The sequence below is a fragment of the Phoenix dactylifera genome, chromosome 12 (genome assembly GCF_009389715.1).
Source record: "Phoenix dactylifera cultivar Barhee BC4 chromosome 12, palm_55x_up_171113_PBpolish2nd_filt_p, whole genome shotgun sequence".
NCBI classification, from domain to species: domain Eukaryota; kingdom Viridiplantae; phylum Streptophyta; class Magnoliopsida; order Arecales; family Arecaceae; genus Phoenix; species Phoenix dactylifera.
This window is the reverse complement of record NC_052403.1, coordinates 1,544,007-1,565,226: the sequence shown is the minus strand read 5'-3', so window position 1 is coordinate 1,565,226 and position 21,220 is coordinate 1,544,007. Positions and strand designations below refer to the sequence as shown.

Genomic DNA, 21,220 nt, shown 5'->3' with positions numbered 1-21,220 from the left:
GACTTGCCTTTCTATCATATAAAAGGGCAGAAAACCTAAATTTAAATGGATGATGGATCTATAAAAGCATATGGTATAATATTTTTCTAGGTTAGGCTAAGTTAATTTGAGCTAACATGTGTTCAGCTTAGTAATTAACTAGACATTAAGATCTGGGCATACCTAACCTAATTGGATAGAATTACCTACTTGAAACTATCGAAGAAGATTCGGCCTAGAAAACTAGGCCGAGTAAAATATGCCTAAATTTCCAAGGTCTAAGGTGAAAATTGGCCATATAGCTTATTTGAACCTACTTGAATTACTTGCTCATTTTTTAATGCCAATGTCATGAAAGTTAGGCTATTTTGTAGCTAAACTTGTATAGCTCAATTTCCACCAAAGAGAATATATGAACACTTAAACTGCTACCTACCACATCCTGCAATGGAGTAAGCAAGAAAAGGGGTGAATGGTGGATGGAAATTTTCGATTTGATCCTTATGAATTTTCGATTTGATAAATAAAAGGATAAAGATGTTGGATGAGTGAGCTTTGAGCTCATCCAGCCCCCATCTAAAACCCTGAACCCCAGTCAAAATATTTCCCCGTTTCTCAAAAATATCGCCTAACCTTATCTCGCTCGCTCGCTCTCTCTCTCTCTCTGAGTTGCTCCAATGGCGGCGCTGAGCTCCTCCTCTCTTCTCGGCCCCAAAACCCTCCTCTCCTCCCATTCTCCCAACCCTACCCCTCTACGCCTCACCTCGATGCTCCCGCGCCCCGCCCTCGCCTCCCCACTGCGCTCCAAGCCCTCGGCCCCTCTCTCCTCCCGCCACCGCCGCGCCGCCCGGCCGGGGAATCGTGCCGCGGCGGTGGTCCGGGCGATGGCGGTGGATGGGGACTACTCCTCGAGGAGGAGCAGCAGCAGCGAGCCGCGGGAGACGATCCTTCTCCCCGGATGCGATTACAACCACTGGCTCGTCGTCATGGAGTTCCCCAAGGATCCGGCGCCCACCCGGGAGCAGATGATCGAGACCTATCTGAACACCCTTGCCACCGTTCTTGGAAGGTAAAAACCCCATCTGGGTTTCGCTTCTTGTCTGGGGTTTCGGAGATTTCTAGGGTCTTATGGTACTGTTTGATGTATTAAATCCTTCTTTTCATTCTAATTGATTTGTGTTATTGGAAAAACGTCTTCTTCTTATATCTGGAGAAATATGGGAATGTGGTTAGAATTAGGAATGTAAATTTAAATAAATAGGGTTTAAGTTTATGAGAACCTAACAATTTTTTCATGCACTATAGCTGGGTATAAGGCGGTATGTTTTTAGAAGCTTGGTATAGTTGGAGTTATTTGTTTTGGCTGGAAAATTGCTAGCTAAAGACCAACCAAGATACAAGAATGAGAGTAAGTCATTCATAAAATATTTGTTGGTATCGGACACTCTGGAGTTAACATCTGCTTTGCCAGATATTAATTAAACATCTACTTGATTGTGCTTGGTTGACCTGATCATGTGTCTAATTTTCTATCATTCACAGTGTTCTGGATACCTATATATTCTTTTATGTTTGGAATGTTTGCTTTTGAAAGTGCATAATATGGGTGCTCCTCGCCGATTTGAGCAAGTTATCACGAGGCATGAAGTCTTGTTGCATCTCACATCGGGAAATTTAGGCCTTTTGTTCATTCACACTAAAAATTGGTTTTAGTGACAAAACCAATCACTTCATCGTCCAACATACCGAGATAAATCTGTTTCTTTTAGTGTCATATACGTTACTATAGTTTTGTGATTTCATTGTGAAGGTCTTATTTGTTTACTAGTGTGGTAACACATTTGAGGACTCAATTTTAGAATATTAGTTAAACAAAATTTGTTACTAATGTCCAAGTGCTATGCACTGGCTACCCTTAACTGTCTCAGTTATCAGTTAAAAGATGTAGTATATTTCTGTTTTATCTTTGTTATCAAATTTCATTTCCCTCTATTACAATTGGCACTTCCTGAATAGTCCATGTGCATAGAAATATTTTATGTGGATAGAATTATAAATTATAGTCCGCATTGGCATCCCATTCCACGGGAAATAAAGGCTAAAGGCTTTTGCTAGTAGAAACAAGGTGTGGAAATGTACTATGTCATACAGTACGACATTGAAGGCTAACACTTATTTAAAGAAATTGATCATGTTAATTCCTTTTTTTCTTTTTCAAGGAGACATTATCATCCATGAACAGATAGTATGTGTTCACATGAAACCAAAAAATTAAAGTTTATGTCCATATTGTGATGGACCACATGAAAATAATTATATGATAAATGGAACCAATATAAGTCAAAAGGCTGTCATTCCAATTCCAGAATAGTACATAAACCTTTAGAACATTTCCAAGCTTATCGGATGATAAGCTTGAATTTGATTAGCTGGTTCTTTCTTCATGGTATATTGCCTTCAAATTTTCTCCCTTTGTCCCCCTAATATGGTTTCTATGGAACCAATTATCCATGAAGTCAATCTTATGTCTCCAGATTCATTAGTTAAAAGGTCTCTCTTGTCTTGTAATTTCCATTATGCATTATAATGTGCTGAAGATTCTTAAAAATTAGATGGATGAACTGTTGGAAAATCATGTTCGGCAATTTTAGTATGTGGATAAGTCCATCTTAAAGTTGTTTGCTTTCCTACTTAATACGAGAGTGTGTATGCAGCTGAGTATGACATACTATTTTGTGATCGAGACTTTAGAATTGGTTTCTATGTTCAGTTTAGGTTTATTAATAATTTTATCTCCAAGCAGGCATGTAAGTACATTAACTGTTTCTCCTTTAGAGGTCTGTAGTGCTTAGAAGGAGATACACTCATTCTGATAAAAAAGGCTTTTATCATTTGGTTAATAAGTACACAACGTTGGGACATAATAAAATATGACCTGTGCTAACTATTATATGCTTATTGCAATGATCATGATTATAATCCAGGTTGGAAAAAAAAAAATTTAAAAAATATTCAAAGAGGTAATGAGGCTATCAAAGATTCTCTATAATCTACAATTGAACCATGTAAAAGCTGTGAATGATAGATTGATGATGGCCTTTCTTTGAGTTTCCTATTTTTGTTTTGTGCATGATCAAACATGTTTTTTTATTTATGTGCCTAATGTGATTTGTGCACATTAGGAGATTATGTGATTAAAGTTATTGATTGAGTGACTCATTGCAATATGTGGATTTATTGGTCACTTTTGAAAAATTAATGGAGGGAAGCATGTCATTGGAATTTGTTCTCTCTTCTTTTTATTGTTTAATGTAGTTCCTCTACCCTCCCGACACTTTTGCAGCATGGAAGAAGCCAAGAAGAACATGTATGCTTTTAGCACTACTACTTATACGGGCTTTCAATGTACTGTATCTGAAGAAACATCGGAAAAATTCAAGGGTAAGTTTTTTCTTTTTCTGTAAGAAATTCATCATTATTTTCTTTCCTTCTCTATCATTTTCTAGCGGAATTTGCTAAATCCTTTTCTCATGATATGCAGGATTGCCGGGCGTTCTTTGGGTTCTGCCAGATTCCTATATAGATGTAAAAAACAAAGATTATGGAGGTTAGTTCAAGATAAAGAAAGAATATATGTTATTGATGTGCTTGTGATTAACTTCTTTTTTTGGCGGGTCAGGTGATAAATATATAAATGGGGAGATAATTCCATGTAAATACCCTACTTATCAACCAAAGCAAAGGAGTGGATCAAAATATGAGAGCAGAAGGTATGAAAGACGGAGGGATGGCCCCCCAGCAGAACGTAGAAGACCAAGACAAGAAACTCCTCAGCCTGAATCAGCTTCTTGATGGGGTAAACTCCACATCACCTACTATGTTGTTCATTGTACTTGCAGGCATAATGGAATCATGAGGTCTTCCGTCTTATGCAGTAAATGTTATTGTGATGGAAAAGTCAGTGGCACTTAATCAACTCATACAGCTTGTGGCAACATATGTGCAACTTTTATGCATGAAACATTAGTTGCAGTAATAGTAACAAGTTGAAGTGGTATAATAGTCGAAATGTTTTGCAGGTGTTTGCATTCGTTCTAGGCATTAGTACGGAAATTACAATATATGATCTAACCAATACACTGGGAAGGAAGAAAGTTGTTATGAGTAAGTATTTTCAGTCTATTGTTGTGTCAAGTAAAACATGTGAATGAAGAAAGTTGTTATGAGTAAGTATTTTCAGTCTATTGTTGTGTCAAGTAAAACATGTGAAATTACAGATATATGATCTAACCAATACACTGGGACATCTCCCTAATGATTCTGTTGGCGGAAGTTTGTTCTTTTTAGTAATTTAGCTCACCGATCTCAGTCTAGTCATGCTATGTTGCTACCACCTGTTCTGCTGATGGGTTTTCTTCTGGATTTGGAGTAAAATATTGGTAATTTGCTAGTTTGGTTATTAATCTTTCTGTTATCAGGAGATTGGCATGGAATCATATCAGCTTAAAGATATAAATGCCTATGTCTACCATGATTTGTGATGGTAGACAGCCTGCAAAAGAATCTTTACTACAAAAGAATCTTTTTGTTTAAATTTTTCTTTCACGATTCAGATATATAATTTTAATTATAAATGCCTATGTCTACCATGATTTGTGATGTATTCTGGATGGAAAGAAAGATGCTCATTGCCAGCAGAAGTGCATGGTGTTGTCTCTTTGTTTTGCCTCGTCCGGTTCTCAGGCAAAAAGAGGCATACTATAGACTCCCTTAGGTATCCCCTTTCATGCCCCTTGGGTCTATTTTTTTTTTCATTCATGAAATTTTTTTTCTAAAATAATTTTTCCCTTCTAATAATTTTAACATGATTTGCATTGCCTCTTGAATTTTTCTCTAGGTATAAATAATTTTTGGTTTCATAATTTATATTTTAACTTTTGTAGTTACAGAAAGTTACCGAGGATTTAATCATTGTTATTCAAAGACACATCATCAGTGAAACTCTGAAATCTAAGCCAATAGAGGAGAAATGGTTATTCTAGATCTCATGGTGCTCTTAAAGGGAATCCTTGGACTGACTACTTTGAGCTATGAACCGAAGCAAACAACAAATGAAAGTGTGGTTGCCCTGCAGTGCTGATGCTTAAGTAGTGGGATTGTTTTTCTCGTTGACCTTGGGTCACCAACACAACGTAAAATGTAGTCAAACACTAATATTGGAAAAATATCTATGAACATATTCTCATTCATGGTTCTTCAATCCACAATCATCTTAGCTTGTCTTTAGTTCAACCATTAACAAATTCTGCCCATTTATGCACTCCTCCAAGCCTCCATCCTTGTTTCTTGCACACCAATATGGACCTCACTTGTTCCAAAATTACCATCTTGGCATTTTATTTGCATCATCATCATCATCACTATTATGTTTGAACCTGTGTTTATGTCTCATAATAAATATTAGTCACAATAATTGATTCAAATTATAGAGGATTTCTTTATGCATAAATCTCGAGAAATCCTTATTTTGAACATAGAATCATCACCCAACAACAAGGCATTACCATTGAGCTTTGTTTGAATCATCCATCCATATTTACTGGCTTTCTAGTATTTTTTTATAGTCTTCGTTGATCTCACACACTTCTGCTATATTTTTTCCATGTGAGAAACCCTTGGAAACACAAATGCAACTTATGCAAGGAGAGGAAAAAAGAGATATTGTTTAACTAATATTTTTTATTTTTTCAAAAATATGTCATTTTTCTTTTTGGTTGAGGATCACTTCAAACTTTTAAGTTTACTCCACAAAAGGCACCTTTGAAGAGAAAGGAATTCCCCCTCTTCATTTAAGAAATTGACCTTTCTGCTATTTAGTCGATGTGGGACTAAGTCCAGGCTTCTTTATTTCCACAACATAGCCCCTCCAGCAGAGAGGGTTGTGCCGGGGTCAAGGGGACCTGTATGGGCTACCAGTGATGAGGTCAAAAGAGGTCGAGCTCCGGCCCGCGCATCCAGCGCCACGGGGGGATTTTCCGCCATCCGACCTCGTCCCCACCGAGCTGTAACAGCGGAAGTGACTGCTTCTCCTCAGAGGTATTGTCCGTTCTGAAAAATAACCTCCTTGAAGAAGGGGATTCTCCGCATGGTTTTGCTCCACAAAAGGCGCCTCTGAAGAGAAAAGAGTTGCCCCCCCTCCATTTAAGGAACATACCTCTTCACTATTTAGTCGATGCGGGACTAAGTCCAGGCTCCTTTATTCCCACAACAAAAGTGATTCATCAAGATCACTGGATTTAGATGGTCCTTTTGCTTTTTTATTCCATCATATTATAAATTATTTGCGCATTCCAAATGTAGAAGGATATATCCTTCATGTGAGGATCCGTGTGGGCATGTGTTTAGTCCTAGATCGATTATTTACCAAGTAAATTTTGGGTATTTATATAGGATCAAGAAATCTAAATAAGATCTTCCGGCTAGTCTTTTTGGGCGAAATTCTGAATTATGACAAATAGTATCAGAGTAGACCCAACCTATAACCTATGTGGATTAGGGGACACTGCACTACAGATCTATTGAAGCTGACTACGGGCCAATCGTGTTGCTTGTGATTAAATTTGAATGCATTTGAATCGTTAACCTGATGAGGACGTCATGGCTTAAGAGTGTGTGAGAACGTATGTTTAGTTCCGCATCAGTTATTTGCTGTATAGATCTTGAATACTTATATAGGATCAAAGAATTCAAATAATACCTTCCGATTAGTCTTTTTGGGTGAGGCCCTGGGTCGTGACAGAAATTTTTTATTAAATATTTACTGTAGAAAGCTCCTATGCTATCAAAATTTAAATGTATCTAAGCTGGACTTTGACGATGAGGAGCCCATAAATGGAGAAGCCTTGGAGCTCACGCACAGCAAAGTATCCTCTAAATCCCACCAAGGAAAAGTTGGCGACTCCTTCACTTTTACCATCCCTTGATGCCCAGAACTGGCAGCATGTGAGAATATGACTTTGGCTCTCATTCATACTATTAATTAGTCGTACGGTATCATCTGAAACAGTGACGCTGAAGGGTCACATGAAACACTCAGAAGGGCATACGCAAATACCGGTACAAGCGTTGCCCAGCCTTATAAACGGGAGCATGAGCGTTGCAATCCAAATATAATAAAAAATTTAGCCAAACATGATTTATCGTTATAGAAATCGAATTATAAAGATCTTGACTTCTCTGGTCGCTCGGCTTAAATTTCATACTTAAACGTTAACTTTTTAATAATTGATTCACTGGGGCATGATCAAAACATTAGTTCTTATTAGTGTTTATATATATATATATATATATATATATATATATATATATATAATGTCAATTTTTAGTAAATAGAAAGATTTTCCAAATTAATTGTTCAATAATATGCAAGATAAATAAATTTTTAAAGTATTAGAAGAAATAAAAGAAAAGTATATTAACATTTTAGAAATAAGAATCACTAGTATACATAGAATTCATAATAATTTGATTTCACCTATTAAAACAAACATAATTTAGAAATCACTTACTTATAATTAGCTAGCCATGCTTTGCTTTCCCTTCAGACTCATTTAGTTTGTAGAGAAAAGAGAAAAAGTTTAGTAAATAAAAAAATAAAAATATACTTTATTTTTGATTGGAGTTTTTAAAGAAAAGATATAGGGAAGTAATTTTCTATGAAAATAAAATTTTTATATCAAATGAGTCCTTTCATGCATCCACTGTGGTCTCTTTGGTTGCAAGGTAAACTGGAATAAGCAATAGAAATATTCTTGCCTTTCTCTTTTTATTTTGTCCCAACCTGACCCCACACCATTGCTTTATACTGAAGTCAAAAGGTTGGTTTAGGAGCATTTAAAATTTAAACTTTTTTTTGCTTATCATGTCTTTATTTGCTAATTTTATTCCAAAGTAATTCTGCTTCTACCCTAAAACACTATCTCTCCCTCTTAGTTTTATTCCAAAGTAATTCTTCTGCTTCCACTGCAGCTCATCCGTCCTTTCCGCTCGCTAAAAAGACGCACTCTCTCTTTCTGGGTTGTCCAAATCGCAAAACCCCACCTTTTCACGCAAGCCAACCCCCATTTCTCTCTCTCTTTCGCTCTCTCCTCACCATGGCTTCCCAAGCCCTTCTTCTTCTAGGCCTTCTCCCCCTCGTCCACCTTTTCCTCTTCTTGGCCTCCGCGGCCTCCGTTCAAGACCTGCTCCGCGCCCACGGCCTCCCTCCGGGGCTCCTCCCCCGATCGGTGGAGTCCTTCTCGCTCGACCCCGCCTCGGGTCTTCTGGAGGTCCGACTCGACTACCCCTGCTACGCCCGGTTCGACAGCCTCGTCTTCTTCGACCGGGTGGTGCGCGGCAACCTTAGCTACGGCGGCCTCCACGGCGTCGTCGGCGTCGCCCAGGAGGAGCTCTTCCTCTGGCTCCCCGTCCGTGAGATCGTCGTCGCCGATCCCTCCTCGGGAGTCATCTTCTTCGACATCGGCGTCGCCCACAAGCAGCTCTCTCTCTCCCTCTTCGAGTACCCTCCCCAGTGCCAGCCGGGGACGGAAGGGGAGCTCGTTCCCGGCATCGGAGAAGGTGATGATGCATGCGATCTTGTTTTTGGGTCTGTTATTGATTTTGGGAAAAGATAGGTTTTTATGAATCAAAATTGAATCTTTCTCGCTGGTATGCTTTGATTTGCATTGAATTATGATGATTTGAAGCCTTAGTTGGATTGGGATTTCACTTGTGAGTAGTGTGGTTCTAAAGAGTTGGAGAATGGTGTGAATTGTTGAGCTTCTAGTTTACTTAGTTACTTAGGGTTGGGTATATTTATGGGTATGGATTGGTCTTGATGCGTTTTAGGTTTTGCTGTTGTTTGGTTCAGATTGTAGGTACTCATTTTTATGCTGTATTCCTCCTTTAAAATGAACTTAATGTGTTTCACGTTAAAGTCCTCTGCTGCAGCTGCTTTTTATGTGCGTTTCGTCTCTATTGAAGGTTCCCTTACTTTCTTGATTTCTAGGTGTAACTCAGGTGGATCACTTGAGTGGCATCAAGCTGAATGAGTTATTTCGCCTTAATTTCAGTATTTTATATCAAACACTGGCCTTTCACTTCTAGCCATTGTACTAATGTGCTTTGTTTACTAGTGACTTAGTTCCAAATAATTTAAGGGTATTTCTTGGTGCTATGTTATAATTGCTGTCTCATTGTGACACGTTACTTTTTTTTTACTGATTAGTTATGCTTGGAACTTTTTAACTTACTGCTGAAAAGAAAATGTCTTCTTGGTATTTCTCCAAGTGATTCTTGTCTTTCCATTCTAACCAAATGAAACATGTGACTCCTTTGCAGGATTTCGTGGCAGGCATGAGAAAGGACTCGAGGAGGAAAGATAAGCTGGAAAAGGAGATGCTTCACATTCTATCTTGTTTTCTCCATCAAGAAAACATTTTATCTTGCTTTCTTTCTTCCCTTCTCCTCTCTTCTACCTTACTATGGAAGCATTGGTGACATTGTGATACATTGCAGCCGCTTTAGTTACTCCCTCTTGTTTCCTCTGCTTGCAGATCCTACTTTTATTACCAGTATATGGATACTAGAATGGTCTTCTCTTCACCTTTGTAGAACTTTGAGAGTTGGGTAAAATAATGAGATGTTGTAGCATCCTAGACTTGAAATTTTGTAGGTTTGTTGCAACTCTTTCCTTTATCTTGGACTATGTTTCTTAGCCAAAATTTTTGAAGATCTTGGCATCTGAACTGCATGGAATGGAAAGAGTAACTTTCTAACATTGATAGATTTTTTAATTATTACTTCACAAACATTTAACTCTTTACTGGATACAGTTAATTACTGTTGCTATCTTCTTTAGGGGGTTTTCGTTCAACCATCAGGAGATCTTTATGTATATGGTTTTGCAAGGAACTTATCTGTCTCATGGCTACGAACCAATAATATTTCTGGTATAAATAAGTGCATTATTAGGGATGATAATGTTTATTTCTCTATTATACAACATTTCTCGATGAACGCTCTCTCTGATTTCTCCATGTTGTCACCAACTACTGTATTTAGGCAGGCTTCTACTTGTCCAAGAAAAAAATTATAAAAAAAAGGAGCGAAAGGAAAGGGTGTTGCCAAACCTCTAAGATTATTGTAATATTTGTCTCTTTAATAATGGAACTAATTAAGGTGCCTGCTTAAAGCCTCTTAGTGTTGGTGCAAGAGATATAAGTTCATGTGATACTAAGAAACTATATCCTGAGTTAACAGAGCAAATTGAGAATACAAGATAAAGATATATGTGATCGTTTTATGGCCTATGTTCACGGTTGGAAAACAATCTGATAAAGCTTATCAAAAGTGAAAGAGTATAAAAGTGAGGAGAAACATTAATATAAATCACTAAATCTTGCTAGTATTCAAATGCCCCAATGGAAAAAGAGTGAGCTCAAGAAAAAAGGGCAAAACATATTAGTGTATGGAGTCCTCAAAAATACAAGATACCTAGTAGATCTCCTCTGCCAATAATATAAGAATTACTAAGGACTCGTTTGGTTCACATAAAAAAATTTTCTCACTAGAATAGTGTTTTTAAAAAGTTGATGCTTAGTAAAATAATTTTTGCATATTTGACTGGCCATAGAAAAGTAACACATTCCATGTTGGGTTAAAATACTTATTATGCCCTCAATTTAAAAAAAAAAAAAAATCTTACTCCATTCCATCTAAAAGCTTAAAATTACTTTGGAAAGCTAAAAAAAAATATATCTTAATTTTCAATAAGTGGGTATTGGACTTTTCAACATTCCATATAAGTTTTTTTTCTTATAAAATATAAAAATTTTATTTTTATAGGGAAGCTACTTTTTTTTTTAATCTCTCTTTTTTTAAAAATTTCAACTAAATTATTTTTTTTCTGGCGACTATATTTTTTACTCCTTTTTTTTCCACGAACCCAATAAATGCATTCATAAAGATATGCTGCACCAAGATATATTTTGTTCTTTTCACAATAACCATATAGATTCACATTTTAATACAGAGAAGCAGAAAAATGTCTCAAAAATAAAGTTAAGGTATAAGGAATTAATATTACCGGCCTTACCTTAACAAGATTTAAATGTAGTATTAGAGTCGAGGAAGATGTATTGCTGTGACTTGTAAGGTCCTGCCTGCAATCCTTTTCTTCTTCTTTTTAATTCTATTTTTCAATCGAACAAACACCAAAATAGACATATCACATCACGTCTTGATTTCTAAGTGCTAGTATTCTTTTTCTAGATACATCAATGCTTCTGCCTTCCACGACGCTCACTGTAAGAGCTCTATCGATGCTGATTTCCGGAACTCCAAAGCCAATGCTGCTAACAAATTGCAATTGATTGCATTCCCTGGCCCTTTGTGCTTGGCTCAAGAAGAAATAGTATCATAACGGTTGCACCAATTTTGGACCTGGGACCTTCATGAGAACTGATAAGTTTAGTATTTATTAAGGCTCCCACAAGCATTCCGAGCATTATTTGATCCGGTAGAAGACCTATGGCTGCCACCATGAGGACTAGGATCTCTATCCAGTAGGAAAAAAAAAAAAAAATTAGTACAACAACGAAAATTCAACCCCATTTAAGAGAGCTGTTGGCGGTAGAGCTTTTGCAAGTAGAGCTCTACGAAGTAGAGCTTTTATAAGAAGTTGTTTGCTGTTTGGTAGCTAAATTTTTAAAATGTTGTGCCTCTTTTTAATATGTATTTGATAAACAAACTAAGAAAGTACTTTTGGTATAACAAAATGACCATAAAAAACATTACATAGTATTATACAACATGGCATAATAAAATATAATATGTATTAATATATAAATATAATTATAGTATTATATTACTATAATATAATATAATATTATTATAATATAGTAATACAATATTGTATACTATAGCATAATAATTTAATATAATATTAAATTATTTAACATAACATATCAATGTATTATGATATAATGTAATATAATATTATATTTATAGTATAATATAATAATAAAGGTACAAAATATTATAATTATTAGCGTAAATTAATTTTTCATAATATAACAAATTTTCTAGCTATGTGATAAAATTGGTTAAACAATTATTAAAAGGAATTTTAGGTAATTGTTATATTTTATTACAGATATTTTGGTCCAAAAAAAGTACTTTTCCGAAAAGTTCACTTTTTGGAAAAGCTAAAACAGCTTTCCGAAATTTTTACCAAATAATTATATTTCATTTAAAAATACTTTTGGAAGGGCAAAAAGTACTTTTTGGTCCTCCAAAAGCTTTTTCAATGGGACTTTAGTACCTTTACATCTCATTGATGAGTGACTAAAAGACTCTTGGTACGGTTCATCCTCAAATAATGAGATCCACATAACCATTGCGTAGGTTGGCTGCACCTCCCTTCCTTTCTCTTAAAAAAAGAATATTAAAAAAAAAGGCAGGAGAACCTTTCATGTGCATCTTACGGTAGCCCCTAAGTATTACTCTGTTTCTAAACACCATTTTCGGATCCCAAGCGAAGGAGATAAAAAAGTTAAATAAAAGGAAAAATTAGGAGTCCACAATCACCGTCATTTGGATGTTGTGCTTCCCGCAAACCATCGAACAAAGCCCAGGGTCAAATATAATTGTTTGCTAGGAAAAAGCCAATCCAAAACCTCTTTGTTATTGGGATGGGAAAACACATAAAGGAGTCACAATAAGGCCATTACAAGAATCAAGTCTTCTGAGACCTATGTTGTCAAGCTAGCCCCAAATTGCTTGGCCTAGTTTAACACAATCGTATTATTTGGATAGCATTATAACAATTAAGGGTGGAAGCACCATTAAAATACCTAAGCAACGCAATGGGAGAGAGTACCCCTGAGGTTTGAAATTAGAATCTCGGCGCAGTTGAAGAGTTATAACCTAGTCATTGTAATAGCACTAACTGTGAGAGGCCAAACAGCTCATACTAGTAGTTTTTCGATTCAGCCAAGCTCAACTGTTGGTTATTTCTTCATTTTGATAGCTAGCTCCGCTCGGCCAAATTAGGGCTAGGATCTATCGGTTGCAATCGCATTTTATACTTGGAGAAGATTTTGTGTCTAAATGTTTCAAGCTGGTTCTCCAAATTCTGGAGATGGATAACAAATCTTCTATTATTCCTATAAAATAATTGGTAGCACTTAAAATTATTTTAAAATAAAAGAAAAAATACAAAAATGTTCGACTCTATTAGCGTAGTTACCAATAGATTTTTCTACTTTTCAATTGAACCAGCGAGATTCAGTCTTCAATCACAAAATGTCCATGTCTCATGACTACGATTGTACGCAACATTGCTCATTTACCACCTTGGCATGACAATGTCCATGCATCGCGTGATGACAATGATTGATTGGAATCTCACTTAATCACAACCATGGCATGATTCATGATTCACTTAATCACATTACAAAGAGTCTTCGAGCATGCTAGTCCATCAACCTTAAAGATGGCCAGTCTAAGTGGGGTAATAGCTAAGCATGGGACATGACCAACATTAAACAATACAATCACACATAATTTATTTCTAAACCACATGATGGCCTCATCTTAGCTACTAAATGTGGAGCCATCTCCTTACATATCATGAGGCCACTAGTTCTAATTAAATTGGAAGGTCTCCTCTAGGGGCATAGCTTGGACACGCCATGTGATATAAGGGTAATTTAAGTCCCTATCGTCAGTCCGCTAATACCTTTTTAATCTCCTACCATTTCTCCCAAAATGGTGCCACAAACTTTGGAGATCTTTTTAATCTCATAAAAAGTTTTAGTAAGCCCAAGTCAAGACCCAATTAGACCAACTCATGCTCTAAAATTTCTGGCAGATGCTAGAAATTTTAGAGGGACCGGTCTTTGCATCTCTTCTTGCACTCGTTCAGCTTCTTGCTCATAGAAAGAAAGAACTTTCTGATGAAAGTCCTATCAATTATCAACTTGGGGGAGCCGATCCAGCTGAAGCTTCTGCAGCTTCAAGCAATTCTAATAGCCATCAACTTAAACACCAATAGAAGTGAAGAGAAAATCTATTCTATCTCATATGACGATGCTTCAGATCAAGAACAAGAGAACACCACCATCAACAATATCATATAAGAAAGTTTTAATTTCCTCTATATTTCATCTATCCTATTTCCTCTATAAATAAGAAAATCTTTACACCGTTGTTCGACCCCCTCGAGTCGCACCCAAGAATTCAAAGTCATGACTTGTTCGACGAAGTTCTCTTTCTAGTGACCCAAATGTAGGCGACGGCTGCTGCGAGGATGGCGACGAGGAGCCCCCCAAGTATGACATGCGCCCCGGCGACTGATTTATCGAATGGACGGCGGTGGTGCTTCAGGTGCTGCTCCGGCCCGCTGGCGATCTTCCACTCGCCGTTTGGAGTCGTCACTCCGCCGGAAGGTGCACCGGCCTCGCCGGACCTGCCGAGCTCCAGAGCGACTCTGGCCTCCAAAGGCATCAGCCGAGCCAGAACTAAGTTGGCGACCAGATCAAGAGAAACCAAGCAGAAGAGAAGCAAACGAGCCATTGATGGAGAAGAGGACGTATACGCTTGGCGTGCTGAAGTGGGCTGTGAGAAGAGCTTCATGGCCATTTATATAGAGCTGGAGGAGTGGAGGATTTTTTTTCTCTTTTTTTCTCTTGATTTTTTAATTTTGGTATCAATTCCTGCGGACAAGGGAGCGCTTCGAGTGGGAGCAGGTGGAGTCAGTGTATTTATTTATTTTTATTTGTTTCATCGTTTGTGAACACGAGAAGGAAGGGTGATGGAATCTTTCGGCATGCAAAGGAGAAGTGACAACTGGTACTGGTTGTCTAAAGAACACGACAAGCGAGGACAACTAAATTCTTGCTGGAATTTTATGGACTCTGGCGAGGGGAAATAAAGAGGATTCCACTCTCCCCGCGGTGCGATCACGTAAGAGCGCCGAAAGCCGCATTGGAAAGTAAAAGAAGGTTCCGGGTGGGAGAAATTTGAAAACTTCGCGCAAATGCTTGATTTAATTAACATATCGATTTAATAATCAGGTTAGATCAGATTTGAGTATAATTAGGTACGGATCGGGACTGATGGAGATATATGATCCAGATTAGGTGAGATCTAGATTTAGATTGGATCGAGTATCGATCAGTAACGGGCTAATGCGTCGAGCATGAACCATTATTTGGAAAGCTTAATTTCTTTCATATCCTCATCAAACCTATACAATATTAGCATAATCTCGGTTGGTTAAACCATTGGAAATGAATTAGGTTCGAGTCCTAAATGCTTAGGGTCCTTGAAAATCAATCCCATGCAATGGGATGAGTCGAGTTTAGTTGGACTCAGAATCTAAATAATTAAATGTAGCTATTTTTGGACCATACTCAACCTATAGTTGATCCGGATCTGGTTCGGATTTATTTCTACTCTATAATTCTCAGAGACTTTTATACTCAAATGTTCAAAACACAGCGTCCTCTTTAAATTGTTTGTGCTTAACACCAACATCCTACATTACTTATTTGCAATAGAATTTGGTTCTTTTATGCATCCGCATCCTCTATTTGAATTTATGTATTGTGGGTGGCATCGGTGGCGCTAGAGGGTAACATCCTTTACCTCGGAACATTCGGACTATAATTAGTGGCGATGTGGTCTTTCAGGCTAAACATGTGTTCAAAGAGATTAATGAAGCCGATACCTTCGTATGTGATCAGTCACTCCGAAGACGCGATATGAGTTGAAGAAGGGAAGTTGCCTAGAGTGCTCTGAAACTTGTTGTTTTTCGATCTTATTGCATGTTTCCATACTAGAACTATATGAATTATCTGTTCTAGCAAAAAAAAAAATCATGCATTAATAAAAATAAAATGAGTTTTTAGGATAGTGGGTTAACAAAACGCTGGTGGGCAGGAGAGGTTAAAGTAGGAGGAGAATTTAGTCCAAGAAAGTCCTAGTGCCCTTTGAGGACAAATTAGACATCTGGGGGCTGCAAGAGCGACGCGTTGGTCGACCGTTGGGACGCGTTTTTCCAGTCGCAACGGATCAAAAGGTTGGTGAAACGTCAGATGGTGGCGATGATCCGCCGACGCGTCCCCTGTAGCCTTGTGATGTAACCGAGGACGTCCGATTTGATTGGACGGTTGAGGAAGTGTGTCATCGAATCAATCACAATAGTGCATTCCTTCCTGCGGCAATCCTTAAATCAGTTTAACTTAATTCAACTGATTGATGATGGATTACATTAACCAGTCAATAAAATTATCAAACTCAAATTAGCTTTTTAATTTATTTATTAAATAAATTAAATTTGAATTACTAATTTTTTGATCTATCCTATATTCGATCCGAACTGTATTTGATCCGACCGACCTGATTATGCCTGATGTGTTCCTTCTGCCTCCCTATCTCATTCGAAAAAAAATGAGGGTATATTTTAAGCCTGACTGCTCTTGTGGCCCAATGGAGAGTGCTCATACATCCCACTCCAAGCAAATGGGAGGCGCATCATGATCGGAATGGATCACTCGTAACCAATTAATATTGTAATTTCAAATGTAAAACCTAAAAAAACACTTCACTAAAGTGAAACACCAACAAAGAGAATATAATGCTCCTAATTCCCATTCTTTATTGAAATCAAAGATATCGAGCGGCATGATAATAATGACTTAAATTTGTTATTCTAATCATCAATATGTGTCATCTCGTCAGTGCCCTTCAAATGGGAAACAGTGTATGTACTATCAGCTGCTGGCAATTGGTCCATCTGTTTTAGGACATTAAAATTTTCCTAGTATGCACCTTACTTCAAGCAACAGCCATGGCCTCATGCAATTGGATGATCAAAGATCTATGTGGCTGTATTTATTGCTAGCCTAGTCTGCTATTTTATTCCAAAGATTCATGGAATCAGGGAACAATAGGAGGTGTTCTTTAATTAAAATAAAATCAAAATGAACACAAGTGCATGATGCTCAGAAAATGTGTAACCTGATGTCTATTGGACTGGTGACATGGGCTTTCAAGATCCTAGAGGCAAGATCTCTGCACCCCACTGAGCTATTGTGCATCTTGTGCCTGTCTATAAGGTTAAACCTTCTATGTTTCTTAATGTCCATTGAGAAAATCTTGTTTAATTACCTAAAAAGAAGACTGAGAACAAGAAAAGTATTTAGTATCCAAATCTTTCGAAGGATAATAAAGCTAATAATCATGTGGCTGAATTGGGACAATGTTATAGATGAAAAGTTTAGAGCCTTGGTACGTGGAGGATGAGAAAGAAAGTAAAAGTGAGTGGTTTTGTAAGTGGAGAGGAAGGCAAGAAATTGCTAATATCACCTGGATTTGGTCATCAAATATTTATGTACCTGAGCTGTAGATCGAGTTAGGTTTTGGTAGATCTGTTGCTTGTTGATTACACTCCAGAGTGGATGTAACTGGTTATGGACTCTACTTTGCTATTGAGAAATATGGTTGAAATGTAAACTGGACAATATTAAGACTAAACATATACCGAGGATATTGCTCGAATCATCTTTTCTGCCTTAAAATAAAATTATGAAGTAAACTAATTCATACCATGTGCCTTTTTAGACTTCTTTGATGATACATATAAGTTGCTGCTATACTATGCTAATGATCTCAATTGAAAACCTCCAATATGTAGATAATTGTACTAATCAATTCTCGACCAAAGTGATTAGGCTTGTCTAAAGATATTTAAGTATTGCTGGAATCATCTTATTGTGATTCAAAATAGAAGTTAAGAAGTAAACATAAATCATGTGCCTTCTGAAATTTCTCTGATGGTACATTTATGGTGCCACACTATACTTTCTCCATCAGATATACATATTTGAATATGTAGTATGCTTTCTCCTATGTTTCTCCTTAATCATTTGGAGAAATATTATCATAAACCATTCGTGCTCCTTGACATCATCACTGCCAGCTTTGTGCTATAAACAAAATGTCGATCATGGCAATTGTGGTGATGAAGTGCTCAAAATTGACAAGGGGAAATTCATGAGCTACAAGCTGCAAAAGACCAAGGGAGGAGAGGCACGGGATATTTATTGGTGCTTGTCCAATCTCTCCTCTTCGCCTTCCCTATGTACTTATTATCTTTTAACAGAATTCTAGAGTGGGTGAAAGATAAGAAGTACATAGGAACCAATAGAATATGATCATGGAGGAAAACCCTCTCTATATTATTTTACTGAGAAAGGTTCAACGTAGGAGACCTCGAAGGCGTTGATGGGTGGACGCAAACGAGCCCACAGGTTGAGCTTCAACGAAGGCCGGCCCATGGGTTGGGCGGGCTTCTTTTAGTACACGACCTGGGCCAAGAAGAAGCACCCCAAGGTCTACCTGTTAAATCATCACCGTCCATTCGAGTTTAAAAACATTCATGATGTGCCGATATTTCATTAGACCGTACGTTCAGACCCATCGACCCGCTTTATTTCCGGTTTAGAACAGTGTAAACCACCACCACCCTCTAATAACCTAAGAAATGAAACAATTAACCAGCAAACAACATCAAAAAAAAAAACCAACCAAAAGAACCAGCAGTTCCGCTCCATCACCCACCATCCATCATCATCCATCGTCCATCATGCCTTGCATTCAGCCGGTGGTACAGGGAACCTGGCCGTATCAGCGCAGTAGTCGTACACCAGATGCTTGGCCCGGGCCCACAACAACTGGTGGCTCTGATGCACGCTCAGCGCCTCCATGTCCTTCTTCTTCCACCAGTACCTGCCCTCCTTCCCCCACTCGCTCTCGCTGCATCGCTTGACCGCCGCCGCCAATTCCTCTCCGGCGCCCCACCCGCATCCGTCGATCCGCACCTCACGATAAGTCGCCACGAACGGCGCGTGGGACCAGTCCGTCTTGACCCGGCCCCCCTGGGTGGCCCAATCGTCGGCGTTCCAGATGGAGCTGTAGACCCCCATTGGCTGGTCCCGCGGGAACACGACACCGCTCTCCTCGTGATTCGCGTAGACGCGGATCGGGGTGTCGTCGACGAGGAAGACCACCTGGCGGGGGTTCCAGAGGATGGAGTACGCGTGGAAGTCGGCCGTGGGGTCGAACCATAAATCCATCCGCTGCTCCTTGTTGCCGATCCCGTTCACGTATATATTCGTCTGGACCAGGTACGGTTCCCCCGTGGTGTTCCCCAGAAACTCGTAGTCGAATTCGTTGTGGTTCACACCGTCTGATGCCATCTGGACGGTAAGAGATAAATATGATCATCATCAATTGATTTATAAATTTCTACCATTAATATAAATGCTCGTATTGGAGGAGAACCAAGAAAAGGTATTCCAGGTTTATTTTAAAAACAATGGTATCATAGGTTCAAATTTGCATCAGAGCTTAGAATTTTTTAACCGACATCACTATTCGATGTTATCACGGGGAATTGAGCATGTCACGGTATTTTTCCGAACGAGGTGGATCGGAAGATTTGAAGTTGTTTTTGCGAGAAAGAAACGGAGATGGTGTGTCTCCGTTCAAGAGTTCGTGGCCAGGGAGTCTTACGTAGAAGGCAGTGACGGTTCCGGCGGAGTCTCCTTCGACCAGCTTGACCTCGGCAGTGGCCTTGCCATATAAATACTTGTTTTTAGAAGCGAATCCAGCACCTGAAACCATGAACAACAGCTATGATCCTGAACGAGGTGAGAAGGAGAGCGATCAAAAACGATGGCAAGAGTACTCTATTCTAAAACAGAGAGAGAAGCGAAGACAGAGACGAAACAGAGCCCAGAGGAAACGAACCGGGTCGATGAGAAGATTTTTGAAATAAAACATGAACTGAAACACTACAGAAGAAAGAGGACAAAAGTTAGCTGATAATTGGTGTTAAAACGCGCAGAACGAGTTCAAAAGGATCAGAGACGAACTGAAGCAAAATAGAGAGAATCTGAACGAAGGAAACTTGAGTAGCTAAAATCATAGGAAAGTTGGAATAACCGACGCCAATATTAAAGGGAGAAAACGCGGAAGCAGATCAGTAGAAACAGAAGAAACCACCAGACGAAATCAAAGTGCAGAAAAGGGCGGCAAAAAATTAATCAAAATATTCACCCAAAGTGGAATATACATCGCTAAATCCAGCAAAAAAAAGGGGGAACAAGCAGAGAACAAAATGGGAAAAATTATTGTAGCCAAACCATTACAATCAGAAGAAATTTCACATAATAAGAATACAAGTGACGATTCCGATGACAAGAGATCACATCACCAATACCAGAAGACAGGACCACGTAACGCAAAAGAGGGAGATACAGAACCAGAAAAACAGGAGGAGGACAGAAGAAAACAACAAGAAAAAGGAAACAGTCAGTGGAACTCCGGTTACCGGAGAAATTGTCAAGCTTAAGCTTGAGAAGCTCTCCATCATAGATGAGATGGTCCGAGGCCCAGCTCGCCTGGATCACGTCATCAAACTTCGTCCCCCTCACTCCGGTCACCGAGCAGGCGACGAACAACACAACACCAAGAAGGAAAACGCCCCTAAAATCCGCCATTCGAGGGCAAGGAGAAAAGAGAAGACAGGAAAAAGCGTGAGAGAGCTCTTCGGAGACACCGTTCCTGCTTCCGCTCAGGGCTCCGGAGCCCTGCGGCCCCGCCTTTATAGCCCGCCCTCGTTGGCTTCTGCCGGAAGCCCCATGGGGACAAACGCCATCTGCCCCGTCGGACAAAAATCCCTGCTCCCTGACCCGTCACCTGCCACGTAGTACGAGTAGCCGTTGCTCCCCGCCGCGGCTTAGCTGGACCGGACCGGACCCGGAGGGCACCAACGTACGGCCGTGCAGGTCGCGGTCCCTGGCAAAGCAGGAGTCCGGACGGTCCAGCCAATGGTAGGAGGACGCGCGTCCAGTCCAGCTGTGCCCTCTGACGCCGGGAGCTGGCGAGAGGCAGCACTCAGAGTAAAAGCGTGAGTCGCTGACGTCGCGAGACAGCTGGCTTAAATGCCCCAAATTATACGGCCCCGCTCCGAATTGGAACCCGTTATGGGGACCGGTTTCTGGTTTTAAGTATGTGGGGACCACCAGAACTATTGATGGGTTTTCAGTGTGCGGTCGTTTTCTACGTCGTCGAGTTGTGTCGTTTTTTTTTTCTTTTTTTCCTTGGGAGTGTGGAGAAATTTATCCAGGAA

At 39.0% G+C, this 21,220-nt stretch overlaps 3 protein-coding genes across 8 annotated transcripts; 2 read left to right on the top strand and 1 right to left on the bottom strand.

Moving 5' to 3' along the window:
- The first annotated feature begins 562 nt into the window (after nt 1-562).
- Nucleotides 563-9,683, top strand: LOC108511406 (multiple organellar RNA editing factor 9, chloroplastic-like). Of its 5 annotated transcripts, none has more exons than XM_017843495.3 (5): nt 563-1,048; nt 3,323-3,420; nt 3,521-3,586; nt 3,659-3,835; nt 9,358-9,683. In XM_017843495.3, the coding sequence occupies exons 1-4, from the start codon at nt 657-659 to the stop codon at nt 3,829-3,831; spliced, it is 729 nt and encodes a 242-aa protein (XP_017698984.2). In that variant the 5' UTR covers nt 563-656; the 3' UTR covers nt 3,832-3,835; nt 9,358-9,683. The 5 variants fall into 5 exon arrangements, with proteins under 5 accessions (XP_017698984.2, XP_026661534.2, XP_017698983.2 ...); XM_026805733.2 differs by lacking the exon at nt 9,358-9,683 and adding an exon at nt 4,923-5,180; XM_017843494.3 differs by lacking the exon at nt 9,358-9,683 and adding an exon at nt 3,915-4,342.
- LOC103709876 lies at nt 8,052-9,794 on the top strand. The gene is made up of 2 exons (XM_026805734.2): nt 8,052-8,595; nt 9,358-9,794. The coding sequence occupies exons 1-2, from the start codon at nt 8,133-8,135 to the stop codon at nt 9,399-9,401; spliced, it is 507 nt and encodes a 168-aa protein (XP_026661535.2). The 5' UTR covers nt 8,052-8,132; the 3' UTR covers nt 9,402-9,794.
- An 8,454-nt stretch (nt 9,795-18,248) lies between these two features.
- Nucleotides 18,249-20,675, bottom strand: LOC103709875 (xyloglucan endotransglucosylase/hydrolase protein 9-like). Of its 2 annotated transcripts, none has more exons than XM_026805732.2 (3): nt 20,420-20,675; nt 19,600-19,700; nt 18,249-19,283 (listed from the first exon to the last, which is right to left on the bottom strand). In XM_026805732.2, the coding sequence occupies exons 1-3, from the start codon at nt 20,586-20,588 to the stop codon at nt 18,669-18,671; spliced, it is 885 nt and encodes a 294-aa protein (XP_026661533.2). In that variant the 5' UTR covers nt 20,589-20,675; the 3' UTR covers nt 18,249-18,668. The 2 variants fall into 2 exon arrangements, with proteins under 2 accessions (XP_026661533.2, XP_038988195.1); XM_039132267.1 differs by lacking the exon at nt 20,420-20,675 and adding an exon at nt 20,066-20,379 and having other exon boundaries at nt 19,600-19,908.
- Nucleotides 20,676-21,220: the final 545 nt, after the last annotated feature.